Source organism: Panulirus ornatus, chromosome 13 (assembly GCF_036320965.1).
Source record: "Panulirus ornatus isolate Po-2019 chromosome 13, ASM3632096v1, whole genome shotgun sequence".
In the NCBI taxonomy this organism is placed as follows: domain Eukaryota; kingdom Metazoa; phylum Arthropoda; class Malacostraca; order Decapoda; family Palinuridae; genus Panulirus; species Panulirus ornatus.
The window spans coordinates 10,846,380-10,860,932 of NC_092236.1; the positions used below are offsets into that span (position 1 = coordinate 10,846,380).

Here is a 14,553-nt window from a genome sequence, read left to right on the forward strand (position 1 = left end):
GGCTCAGACTGAGGTGTCTAAATCTGTGTGGATGTTACCAAGATGCGAAAAAATGGAGAGATAGGTAGTATGTTTGAGGAAAGGAACCTGGATGTTTTGGCTCTGAGTGAAATGAAGCTCAAGGGTAAAGGGGAGGAGTGGTTTGGGAATGTTTCGGAAGTAAAGTCAGGGGTTGGTGAGAGGACAAGAGCAAAGGAAGGAGTAGCACTACTCCTGAAACAGGAGTGGTGGGAGTATGTGATAGAGTGTAAGAAAGTAAACTCTAGATTGATATGGGTAAAACTGAAAGTGGATGGATAGAGATGGGTGATTATTGGTGCATATGCGCCTGGGCATGAGAAGAAAGATCATGAGAGGCAAGTGTTTTGGGAACAGCTGAATGAGTGTGTTAGTAGTTTTGATGCACGAGACCGGGTTATAGTGATGGGTGATATGAATGCAAAGGTGAGTAATGTAGCAGTTGAGGGGATAATTGGTGTACATGGGGTGTTCAGTGTTGTAAATGGAAATGGTGAAGAGCTTGTGGATTTGTGTGCTGAAAAAGGACTGGTGATTAGGAATACCTGGTTTAAAAGGAGAGATATACATAAGTATACATATGTAAGTAAGAGAGATGGCCAGAGAGCATTATTGGATTATGTGTTAATTGATAAGTGTGAAAAAGAGAGACTTTTGGATGTTAATGTGTGGAGAAGTACAACTGGAGGATGTCTGATCATTATCTTGTGGAGGCGAAGGTGAAGATTTGTAGAGGTTTTCAGAAAAGAAGAGAGAATGTTGGGGTGAAGAGAGTGGTGAGAGTAAGTGAGCTTGGGAAGGAGACTTGTGTGAGGAAGTACCAGGAGAGACTGAGTGCAGAATGGAAAAAGGTGAGAGCCAAGGATGTAAGGGGAGTGGGGGAGAAATGGGATGTACTTAGGGAAGCAGTGATGGCTTGCACAAAAGATGCTTGTAGCATGAGAAGCGTGGGAGGTGGGCAGATTAGAAAGGGTAATGAGTGGTGGGATGAAGAAGTAAGATTATTAGTGAAAGAGAAGAGAGAGACATTTGGACGATTTTTGCAGGGAAATAGTGCAAATGACTGGGAGATGTACAAAAGAAAGAGGCAGGAGGTCAAGAGAAAGGTGCAAGAGGTGAAAAAGAGGGCAAATGAGAATTGGGGTGAGAGAGTATCATTGAATTTTAGGGAGAATAAAAAGATGTTTTGGAAGGAGGTAAATAAAGTGCATAAGACAAGAGAACAAATGGGAACATCAGTGAAGGGGGCTAATGGGGAGGTGATAACAAGTGGTGGTGATGTGAGAAGGTGATGGAGTGAGTATTTTGAAGGTTTGTTGAATGTTAGATGATAGAGTGGCAGATATAGGGTGTTTTGGTCGAGGTGGTGTGTGAAGAGGGGGTTAGGGAGAATGATTTGGTAAACAGAGATGTAGTATAAAGCTTTGTGGAAGATGAAAGACAGTGGTTTTGGATGGGCAAGACAGTGGGTTTGGATGGTATTGCAGTGGAATTTATCTAAAAAGTTGGTGACCGTGTTGTTGACTGGGTGTGGGTAAGGATATGTAATGTATGTATGACTCATGGTGAGGTGGCCTGAGGATTGGCAGAGTGCATGCATAGTGCCATTGTACATAGGCAAAGGGGATAAAGGTGAGTGCTTAAATTACAGAGGTATAATTTTGTCGAGTATTCCTGGGAAATTATATGGGAAGGTATTGATTGAGAGGGTGAAGGCATGTACAGAGCATCAGATTGGGGAAGAGCAGTGTGGGTTCAGAAGTGGTAGAGGATGTGTGGATCAGGTGTTTGCTTTGAAGAATGTATGTGAGAAGTACTTAGAAAAGCAAATGGATTTGTATGTAGCATTTATGGATCTGGAGAAGGCATATGATAGAGAATGTAAGGCACGTGTACGAGTAGGAAGAGAGGAAAGTGATTGGTTCTCACTGAATGTCAGTTTGCGGCAGGGGTGCGTGATGTCTCCATGGTTGTTTAATTTGTTTATGGATGGAGTTGTTAGGGAGGTGAATGCAAGAGTTTTGGAAAGAGGGGCAAGTATGCAGTCAGTTGTGGATGAGAGGGCTTGGGAAGTGAGTCAGTTGTTGTTTGCTGATGATACAGCACTGGTGGCTGATTCGGGTGAGAAACTGCAGAAGCTGGTGACTGAGTTTCGTAAAGTGTGTGAAAGAAGAAAGCTGAGAGTAAATGTGAATAAGAGCAAGGTTATTAGGTACAGTAGGGTTGAGAAACAAGTCAATTGGGAGGTAAGTTTGAATGAAGAAAAACTGGAGGAAGTGAAGTGTTTTAGATATCTGGGAGTGGATCTGGCAGCGGATGGAACCATGGAAGCGGAAGTGGATCATAGGGTGGGGGAGGGGGCGAAAATCCTGGGAGCCTTGAAGAATGTGTGGAAGTCGAGAACATTATCTCGGAAAGCAAAAATGGGTATGTTTGAAGGAATAGTGGTTCCAACAATGTTGTATGGTTGCGAGGCGTGGGCTATGGATAGAGTTGTGCGCAGGAGGATGGATGTGCTGGAAATGAGATGTTTGAGGACAATGTGTGGTGTGAGGTGGTTTGATCGAGTAAGTAACGTAAGGGTAAGAGAGATGTGTGGAAATAAAAAGAGCGTGGTTGAGAGAGCAGAAGAGGGTGTTTTGAAATGGTTTGGGCACATGGAGAGAATGAGTGAGGAAAGATTGACCAAGAGGATATATGTGTCGGAGGTGGAGGGAACGAGGAGAAGTGGGAGACCAAATTGGAGGTGGAAAGATGGAGTGAAAAAGATTTTGTGTGATCGGGGCCTGAACATGCAGGAGGGTGAAAGGACGGCAAGGAATAGAGTGAATTGGATTGATGTGGTATACCGGGGTTGACGTGCTGTCAGTGGATTGAATCAGGGCATGTGAAGCGTCTGGGGTAAACCATGGAAAGCTGTGTAGGTATGTATATTTGCGTGTGTGGACATATGTATATACATGTGTATGGGGGTGGGTTAGGCCATTTCTTTCGTCTGTTTCCTTGCACTACCTCGCAAACGCGGGAGACAGCGACAAAGCAAAAAAAACAAAAAATATATATATATATATATATATATATATATATATATATGTCGCAGGAGGCAGCGACAAAGCAAGATAAATATATATATATATATATATATATATATATATATATATATATATATATATATATATATATATATATATATATATATATTTTTTTTTTTTTTTTTTTTTTTTTTTTTTTTTTTTATACTATTCGCCATTTCCCGCGATAGCGAGGTAGCGTTAAGAACAGAGGACTGGGTTTTGAGGGAATATCTTCACCTGGCCCCTTCTCTGTTCCTTCTTTTGGAAAATAAAAAAAAAAAAAAAACTATTCGCCATTTCCCGCATTAGCAAGGTAGCGTTAATAACAGAGGACTGGGCCTCTGAGGGAATAGGGGATAGGGGAGAAAGAATACTTTCCATGTATTCCCTGCGTGTCGTAGAAGGCGACTAAAAGGGAAGGGAGCAGGAGGCTGGAAATCCTCCCCTCTCGGTTTTAGTTTTCCTAAAGATGGAACAGAGGGGGGTCCAAGTGAGGATGTTCACTCAAAGGCTCAGTCCTCTGTTCTTAATGCTACCTCACTAACGCATGAAATGGCGAATAGTATGAAAAAAAAAGAATCTATATATGTTACCAGAAAGTCCCCACCCCAAGCTGCTATACTGCTGATATACTAATGAACTTTCAGTCTTGGCCAGCTCTTACAAAGTGAATGAAGGTTTCCAAAATCATATGACTAAGATATCAGTGTTTGATAGCCTTTAGCATATAACACTTTGGCACAAAGATGGGATCTTTACTTCTGACAAGATCACTCCATATCATTGAGTCATTAAAGTACTCTCCTTGGCTTCAAAAACCCAAAATTTTCACATGCATAAACACATTAAAGCTTTCAAACTATAAAATACAAAACATATTATAAAAACTGTAATGACAAACCTGGCAACACAATGGGCAGCTGTAAGAAGGAAGTTTGGAGTAATGATGGTAGCAGTGCAGGAGTACTTCTGCTTCCGGAAGAGGCCCACTAACCAAGGCCATTTATTCAGTGGTCCTCTAGGAAGAGCTCTGTTGCTTGGGTTTATGTATCGTGACCGCTGACCACACACTGTTGTACGGTAAATGATTTCAGGTACCTTCAGAGCACTTATACTAGTTTGCATGATGCAAAAAATCTAATTCCTGGTATTTGCTCTGAATAATATTACAGAAATTTTGAAATAAATTCAAAGAGGAAATTTTGCAACACTAAAATTTTTACACTGAACAAGGTGCTACAGTTCTCACTGGAGACCAGTTTTCATATGATAAATGTCTTATGCTTGACTTGGATTAGACATATCTTGTGACATTAAATATCAAAATTCTTCTGATGATTACAAGAAATTCTTTCCTTTAGACAAGTTAATGACCTCACGTAGTCAGTTTCATTTACCACATTAGTGTTGTCTTATAGATTACAATTAATTCTCCATCAGGTACAGCATTAATGATCTCCAGAATGAAGTTACTGCATCTGGAGAAACCAGTTATTGGTTTCTTGAAATCATTTATGACTTCTGGTAAAGGATCTATCAATAATCTTACTATGAATGCACTTAATGCCCACTAACATATGAATAATATTGCTGAATTAATGTATGGCTGAGATTATGTAAAATCATTATTGAGGAATGTCTGAAAACAAATATTTTTCTACCAAAGAGTAATGTTTTACAAGGAGTTACAAATCAAGACTTATTGGAAACCTAAAAGTAACTAGGAGTTACAAATCAAGACTTTCTTGGAAACCTAAAAGTAATGTGCTGTCTGATAAATAAAGTCAAAGAGTATAGATTGCACTGCAGAGGGATTATGGCCAATCAAAATACTTTACATGGGCAAGTGTGTAAGCACTTGATTGGACTACCATCTAGATTCATTTAATGACACAGTGGTGCCCATTTGCAGGTGCATAAGATAACGCTAAACTGGAAAATGCTCCAGCAATAACATTTGCTATGTTGGCATCCCCCTTCCACAGATTTCAAGTAAGGGAAAAATATTGGTAAGTATAAGTAAGCTATAGAAGATTTTCTTCCTTAGTTAATCTTTTACATGATATAAAACTTACCAGGAGAGTTGACATCATGAATCTGACATAGGTGTTTGGATGGTGAAGAATTGCTTCCATGGTTGCCATATGGGTGCCACAAGCCATCAGACTGGCATTGTGCAAGGATTGTAGCTGTGCCCCAACAGTCGGCCATCACCACACTAAGCACAGGTACTCCTATTCCTGACCCACAGAAGGGAGCTCTGCAGACCAAAAAATGCAAAAGAGTAGTAGAATGATGCTTTAGAGTTAAGTTAATGAAGCATCATTAATTTAATAGAAAAGAGGGAGAACTGTCAAGTGTGCAGATAGTATGTAGGCACTGTATATTATTTCATTCATGTTTCTGTAAGATAATGTAAAAATAATATGTAATTGAAAAAAAAAGGAGACACCTTATAAAAAGAAAAGGGATTAAGTGGCATCAAGAGGCATAACTGAAAATTAAGCATTGTCATATCAAATCCATTTTGATGCTCAGCTTTCTCGTCATACACACTGCTAACTGCCTCCTGATAAACATGTTTCTCACATTACAGGTGACACTATAAGTAGTTACAGAAACTGTCTTTGACTATGAAATTGCTCTAGGTGAACCTACAGAGATGATTAAGTCTGGAAGAAGATTAGATTCAATGTTGGGAGGACGCATTTTATAAGAACAGGAAGTGGGCCCTATATAGGCCACACAGAACCATAAAAGACCTTATGATTTTTTTTCAGTCAATAGATAGTGATTGTAGATTCATTGTGTGTTACCTCAGAGCTCATGATTATAGGATCTCACTTATGTCAAAACTGGGGCCTGAAGGCTCCAGTAACCCTCTAATGATTGTGTTGGGACTCTGTGCATCCTTCCAGAGCTTTGACACATCTGCTTTATTTCCCTGGCACTCTGGATGACCCAACACATCCTATTCACATGGGAAGCTGTGTTTCCATTGCTCATATAAGCATTATTACACCCTCACAAATTATAGAACTCTGAATATCTTTATCAGACGAGAGAGAAAATATATTCAAATTTACTTGAAGAGGAGAGTGAAGTGGAAATGTAAAGTGTTGGAGAGAATGGGGAGGACATACTTATGAGAACAGGAGGTGGGCCTTATATAGGTACATTTGAGTCACATATGAGTTTTCATGATGTTTTCCAGTCAGAGGATAGTGACTGTAAGCTCATTGTGTGTCCCTTTAGTACCCAATATTGAGGGATCTCACTTCATAGCAAAATAATGGTTTTGACATTTTTGTCTAATTTTACATGAGTCAAAAGAAAAGAATTGCACAAATGAGAGGGTGCATGTATCTATATTGCTAGGGATTAAGTGTTAAAGTGACAGTCTACGTAATACAACATGAGGTGAAGACTGCTTATACTAATATTTTTTTCATATACCAAAATGTTATTCACAAAAATATAATTTCTGCAAGTCTGAGCAGTGTAACTTTGTGAACAGCTATATTTCTAAAATGAATGTGGTGAAACAAAAAGATCAGGCTGCAACCTACCCGTGACTTCGAACAATATCAGGGACATTTCTGGAAAAAGAATAAAGATAAATTTATTAAGCTTTTCTTGTTTCTACAGGAAAGTATAGGAAAATACAAACAAGGTAATTATGCTTAAGCAGGAAAAATATATAAAAGGCAAATTTCCTTATTGTTGCTGCAAATATTAACTTGATAATTCCTAAACAATATTAAAAACAGGCTGTAAGAACATATCAAACTGTTGTGTGTGCTAAAACACTGGCAGATCTTGGTTTTCTTGGGCTTAGAACAAAACTACAGGACCTTATTATGGCAATAAGATCATGCCTGATAAAGAGAGTCTTATTAATGAGCGATAGAACACTGAACCATAATTTCTGACAATAAAGAAGAGAAACTTTTGTTGAATATAGACAATACTGATGGTTAAAACATGAAACTTACACATTTGGCTGGACACCACAAGAAAGCACTTCTACATCAACCTGAGCTTCAAGACCTGCTGCTGCCTGTGTGCTACACACTTCGCTCTCTCCTGCAGTGGATGGATACCTCCATGTTAAACAACAGCAGTAGAATAGGAATTATACACACATTACTATAGATTCATAATGTAGAACCGGTGTGCTTGTGACTGCCTGGGAGGGAGTTTTATACTTGTGGAATTCCATTTCTTAATTTCTCTTTACTATCATACAGAACTGAGCATTTTGAAGCAGCTTGCTTTCCTATTAAAAAGCTCTCTTACAAGGTGACTAGCATTATTGGACAGGATTAAGAAGTCTTCACAAACGATGTCACAGACTGCATACTTGCCCCTCTCTCCAAAACTTTTACATTGACCTCCCTAACCACCCCATCCATAAACAAATTAAACAACCATGGGGACATCACACACCTCTGCTGCAGACCAACTTTCACTTAGAACCAATCACTCTCCCCTCTTCCTACTTATACACATGCCTTACGTCCTTGGTAAACCTTTTCACTGCTTCTACCAACTTACCTCCCACACCATATACTCATAAAACCTTCCACAAAGCATCTCTATCAACCCTATCATATGCCTTCTCCAGATCAATAAACGCTACATACAAATCCATCTGTTTTTCCAAGTATTTCTCACATACATTCTTCAAAGCAAACACCTGATCCACACATCCTCTACCACTTCTGAAACCATACTCTGAATGTGCCTTCAACCTCCCAATCAATACCCTCCCATATAATTTTCCAGGAATACTCAACAAACTTATTCCTCTGTAGTTTGAACACTCATCTTTATCCCTTTTGCCTTTGTACAATGGCACTATGCATGCATTCCACCAATCCTCAGGTACTTCACCATGGTCCATACATACATTGAATATCCTTACCAACCAGTCAACACCGTCACCTCGTTTTTCACTAAATTCTACTGCAATACCATCCAAACTTGCCACTTTGCCAGATTTCATCTTCCGCAAAGCTTTCACTACCTCTTCTCTCTTACCAAACCATTCTCCCTCATCCTTTCAATTTGCACACCATCCCGGCCAAAACACCCTATATATGCCACTCTTATCATTCAACAAACCTTTAAAATACTCACTTCATCACTACCTATCATTACTTTCCCACTTGCCCCCATCAACGATGTTCCCATTTGTTATCTTGTCTAAAACATGTAATTTACCTCCTTCGAAAACATTCTTTTATTCTCCCTAAAATTCAATGATACTATCTCACCCCAACTCTCATTTGCCCTCTTTTTCAACCCTTGCACCTTTCTCTTGACCTCCTGCTGCTTTCTTTTATACATAAATGCCCATACACACACACATATACATACCTATATATTTCAACATATACATACACAGACATATACATATGTACATATTCATACTTGGTGCCTTCATCTGTTCCCATCTCCACCCCACCACACATGAAATAGCACACATACACACACACCCAAGGTAGCACTAGGAAAAGACAAAAAAGGCCACATTCGTTCACACTCAAATAAAACTGCAAACCACAAAAAAGAGCACTCAGAGCAATCATCGTCTGCCTAGCATCCATGAACATAATATAATGAAACAAAGATCCTTACAATACAGTTCCAGTCAGCATGCACAGTACTAATTCCTTTTCAGCAGCACTAGGCCCCTTCACATCTAATCCACTCTATAACTAGCCACCAACCCCAAAACAGAAATAAGTGCTTGTCCCTGTTTTACACCTCTGCGACCTCTGCACATTGATGCCCCTCACCATCAGAAATTACAACACTGATAAAATACGTACATACCAAAATAACATTACAAACTCTAAACAACTGTCCTCTAAACTCGGTCTTAAACTCAACACTTCCAGACATACACCCACATAAAACTACACTCCTTAAGCAGTCACAAATTATATTTTCCCATTTAAGCTCTGGCCATCATCCATCCCTACAACAATACAAAACACTGATGCAACACATTTCAGAACCTTTAATTTTCATGATACAACTTCCACAATGAAGAGACCAAACATCTGCTGTTCAACAGTCTGCAGTCCCCATACAGAAACACACAATTTTGAAACACTTTATGACCTGTGGTCTTGCCTAGTGGACATGGAAGGTTTACTTTGTGCTGTGGGAGCCCCATAGAAGATATAAAGGACTACTAGGGCAAGAATTCATTCACTTTCTATAAGCATATGAGTAGAAAATATTGGCATCCTAGGACCAAACAGTTACAAAAATTGGCCAACTGAGGGCATGGTCCTCATACCTTCTGTATGCATCTGTTTGAGGCCCTTGACCTTGTACTTGTTTATTTTTTCTAACTTGAGCTCCATCCTGCTAGAATGACTCATTTATATATTTTTCTTCACATGTATATTCATTTAGCAATGCATATGTACAATAATTCTTCTTTACTTAAATTAAATCTTTTTAATAAACTAGTTATTTCTTGAGTCTTTCCCTACTTTTTATCAACAGTTAGAAACTGAAATTTTCTTTCGTACGTAACTGCTGTGGTACTATGAATTGCACTATTAGAATAAATATACCAAAGATTTGTTATCCAGAAGTAAAGGGTACTACACTGTGTAACAGCTGAAAATTAAGAAAAATATTGTATCCTTCGCAGTGGTAAGTATCATCAAACACATGTAAATTAAGTCAAGTATTGTATCCTATGAAGTCATAGTTATCACATCATTTCATTAAACAGAATTAACATTTCACATAAGAAAGTAGTGAGAAAAAAAAGATGAGACTGACCAATTCTGTCACAGTTCTGCTTTTTGTCACAGGGGACACAGAAGTATTGGTAAGGTGGTTCACAAGAACACATGGACTGAGCACATCCATCATAAGGGCCTGGTGTTGGTTCAGGTGGTAAAGCTGTTATTATTGTGGGTGATACTACCGGTAGTGTTGGGGTGGCTATAGTTGGCTGTGTGATTTCTATCAAAGGGTTTACTGTGGTTTCATAAGTATGGCCAGAACCACACTCTTCTTCTGACTCATCAGAAAGATCCATGCAGTCAACAACTCCATCACATCTCTTATTCTGGTGGAGAAGATATACCAGTTAATAGGTTTCCACATCAGTTTTACATTTATCACTAATCTGTGCAGTAAATAAACTATATATCATAAGTATACAATACATGTTATCATAAGTATACATGTTATTATAATGGGGCACCTGCAGCTCCAAGGTTACACTCCATGCAGGAGCATGAAAATTATTGTCAAAGGTGACTTTTCATTTGCTTTATAACCAACATGCAAAGGGAGTGTGGTAACATCTCAAAACACTTACTAGTACTATATTTGGACAAGAAAAAGAATCCTGTAGCATCCTCTACAAACAATTCATTCACTCCATCCTAACTACTCATCACCTGCAACTTTAACAAAGCAGCAAACGACCCAAAATAGAGAACCTACAACAATCTCCAGCTGCCTAACAACTACAAACATTCATCACTGCACAACATTACAACAATAGTTGCAATATAACCACACCTTGATATGCTTGGCACTTTTTTCCCCAAACAACTCTGCACATGAACACCAGGCTCCAAGGAGAAGACCATAGCTTACCTTTGCTTCAAACTTTGCTAGTCTGTATTCCCAGATCCCTTCTCCCCTACTAAAAATACAATGAATATATACATATATATATATATATATATATATATATATATATATATATATATATATATATATATATATATATTTCTTTCTTTCAAACTATTCGCCATTTCCCGCATTAGCGAGGTAGCATTAAGAACAGAGGACTGGGCCTTTGAGGGAATACCCTCACCTGACCCAATTCTCTGTTCCTTCTTTTGGAAAATTAAAAAAAAACGAGAGGGGAGGATTTCCAGCCCCCTGCTCCCTCCCCTTTTAGTCGCCTTCTACGACACGCAGGGAATACGTGGGAAGTATTCTTTTATATATATATGAATGGAGAAAAACTGGAGGAAGTAAAGTGTTTTAGATATCTGGGAGTGGATCTGGCAGCGGATGGAACCATGGAAGCGGAAGTGGATCATAGGGATGGGGGAGGGGGCGAAAATCCTGGGAGCCTTGAAGAATGTGTGGAAGTCGAGAACATTATTTCGGAAAGCAAAAATGGGTATGTTTGAAGGAATAGTGGTTCCAACAATGTTGCATGGTTGCGAGGCATGGGCTATGGATAGAGTTGTGCACAGGAGGATGGACGTGCTGGAAATGAGATGTTTGAGGACAATGTGTGGTGTGAGGTGGTTTGATCGAGTAAGTAACGTAAGGGTAAGAGAGATGTGTGGAAATAAAAAGAGCGTGGTTGAGAGAGCAGAAGAGGGTGTTTTGAAATGGTTTGGGCACATGGAGAGAATGAGTGAGGAAAGATTGACTAAGAGGACATATGTGTCGGAGGTGGAGGGAACGAGGAGAAGTGGGAGACCAAATTGGAGGTGGAAAGATGGAGTGAAAAAGATTTTGTGTGATCGGGGCCTGAACATGCAGGAGGGTGAAAGGAGGGCAAGGAATAGGGTGAATTGGATCGATGTGGTATACCGGGGTTGACGTGCTGTCAGTGGATTGAATCAGGGCATGTGAAGCGTCTGGGGTAAACCATGGAAAGCTGTGTAGGTATGTATATTTGCGTGTGTGGACGTATGTACATACATGTGTATGGGGGTGGGTTGGGCCATTTCTTTCGTCTGTTTCCTTGCGATAACTCGCAAACGCGGGAGACAGCGGCAAAAGAAAAAAAAAAAATATATATATATATATATATATATATATATATATATATATATATATATATATATATATATATATATATATATATTTTTTTTTTTCTTTTTTTGCTTTGTCGCTGTCTCCCGCGTTTGCAAAGTAGCGCAAGGAAACAGACGAAACAAATGGCCCAACCCACCCCCATACACATGTATATACATACGTCCACACACGCAAATATACATACCTACACAACTTTCCATGGTTTACCCCAGACACTTCACATGCCTTGATTCAATCCACTGACAGCACGTCAACCCCGGTATACCACATCGCTCCAATTCACTCTATTCCTTGCCCTCCTTTCACCCTCCTGCATGTTTGGGCCCCGATCACACAAAATCTTTTTCACTCCATCTTTCCACCTCCAATTTGGTCTCCCTCTTCTCCTCGTTCCCTCCACCTCCGACACATATATTCTCTTGGTCAATCTTTCCTCACTCATTCTCTCCATGTGCCCGAACCATTTCAAAACACCCTCTTCTGCTCTCTCAACCACGCTCTTTTTTATTTCCACACATCTCTCTTACCCTTACGTTACTTACTCGATCAAACCACCTCACACCACACACTGTCCTCAAACATCTCATTTCCAGCACGTCCATCCTCCTGCGCACAACCCTATCCATAGCCCACGCCTCGCAACCATACAACATTGTTGGAACCACTATTCCTTCAAACATACCCATTTTTGCTTTCCGAGATAATGTTCTCGACTTCCACACATTCTTCAAGGCTCCCAGGATTTTCGCCCCCTCCCCCACCCTATGATCCACTTCCGCTTCCATGGTTCCATCCGCTGCCAGATCCACTCCCAGATATCTAAAACACTTCACTTCCTCCAGTTTTTCTCCATTCAAACTCACCTCCCAATTGACTTGACCCTCAACCCTACTGTACCTAATAACCTTGCTCTTATTCACATTTACTCTTAACTTTCTTCTTTCACACACTTTACCAAACTCAGTCACCAGTTTCTGCAGTTTCTCACATGAATCAGCCACCAGCGCTGTATCATCAGCGAACAACAACTGACTCACTTCCCAAGCTCTCTCATCCCCAACAGACTTCATACTTGCCCCTCTTTCCAAAACTCTTGCATTCACCTCCCTAACAACCCCATCCATAAACAAATTAAACAACCATGGAGACATCACACACCCCTGCCGCAAACCTACATTCACTGAGAACCAATCACTTTCCTCTCTTCCTACACGTACACATGCCTTACATCCTCGATAAAAACTTTTCACTGCTTCTAACAACTTGCCTCCCACACCATATATTCTTAATACCTTCCACAGAGCATCTCTATCAACTCTATCATATGCCTTCTCCAGATCCATAAATGCTACATACAAATCCATTTGCTTTTCTAAGTATTTCTCACATACATTCTTCAAAGCAAACACCTGATCCACACATCCTCTACCACTTCTGAAACCACACTGCTCTTCCCCAATCTGATGCTCTGTACATGCCTTCACCCTCTCAATCAATATCCTCCCATATAGAGCACTCACTCTTATCCCCTTTGCCTTTGTACAATGGCACTATGCACGCATTCCGCCAATCCTCAGGCACCTCACCATGAGTCATACATACATTAAATAACCTTACCAACCAGTCAACAATACAGTCACCCCCTTTTTTAATAAATTCCACTGCAATACCATCCAAACCTGCTGCCTTGCCGGCTTTCATCTTCCGCAAAGCTTTTACTACCTCTTCTCTGTTTACCAACTCATTTTCCCTAACCCTCGCACTTTGCACACCACCTCGACAAAAACACCCTATATCTGCCACTCTATCATCAAACACATTCAACAAACCTTCAAAATACTCACTCCATCTCCTTCTCACATCACCACTACTTGTTATCACCTCCCCATTTGCGCCCTTCACTGAAGTTCCCATTTGCTCCCTTGTCTTACGCACTTTATTTACCTCCTTCCAGAACATTTTTTTATTCTCCCTAAAATTTAATGATACTCTGTCACCCCAGCTCTCATTTGCCCATTTTTTCACCTCTTGCACCTTTCTCTTGACCTCCTGTCTCTTTCTTTTATACGTCTCCCACTCAATATCATTTTTTCCCTGCAAAAATCGTCCAAATGCCTCTCTCTTCTCTTTCACTAATACTCTTACTTCTTCATCCCACCACTCACTACCCTTTCTAATCAACCCACCTCCCACTCTTCTCATGCCACAAGCATCTTTTTCTTTTTTCTTTTAAACTATTCGCCATTTCCCGCATTAGCGAGGTAGCGTTAAGAACAGAGAACTGGGCCACTTTTTGGAATATCCTCAGCTGGCCCCCTCTGTTCCTTATATATATATATATATATATATATATATATATATATATATAGGGGATAGGGGAGAAAGAATACTTCCCACGTATTCCCTGCGTGTCGTAGAAGGCGACTAAAAGGGAAGGGAGCGGGGGGCTGGAAATCCTCCCCTCTCGTTTTTTTTTAATTTTCCAAAAGAAGGAACAGAGAAGGGGGCCAGGTGAGGATATTCCCTCAAAGGCCCAGTCCTCTGTTCTTAACGCTACCTCGCTATCGCAGGAAATGGCGAATAGTATGGAAAAAAAAATATATATATATATTTATATTTTTTTTTTTTTTTT

General features: G+C 39.9%; 1 protein-coding gene and 1 long non-coding RNA gene across 3 annotated transcripts in view; one reads left to right on the forward strand and one right to left on the reverse strand.

Annotated features, from left to right (window-relative positions):
- LOC139752734 (uncharacterized) overlaps window positions 1–14,553 on the forward strand; it is a 270,859-nt gene that overhangs the window by 216,894 nt on the left and 39,412 nt on the right. The gene's annotated exons all lie outside the window — the stretch shown is intronic.
- LOC139752731 (uncharacterized) overlaps window positions 1–14,553 on the reverse strand; it is a 48,645-nt gene that overhangs the window by 9,132 nt on the left and 24,960 nt on the right. For both annotated transcript variants that reach the window (XM_071668576.1, XM_071668577.1), the window contains exons 5-9: window positions 9,903–10,194; window positions 7,088–7,178; window positions 6,662–6,691; window positions 5,168–5,352; window positions 3,994–4,162 (exon numbers count right to left, since the gene is read on the reverse strand). In XM_071668576.1, coding sequence (XP_071524677.1) covers window positions 3,994–4,162; window positions 5,168–5,352; window positions 6,662–6,691; window positions 7,088–7,178; window positions 9,903–10,194 — 767 coding nt within the window. The remainder of the gene's footprint in view (window positions 1–3,993; window positions 4,163–5,167; window positions 5,353–6,661; window positions 6,692–7,087; window positions 7,179–9,902; window positions 10,195–14,553) is intronic.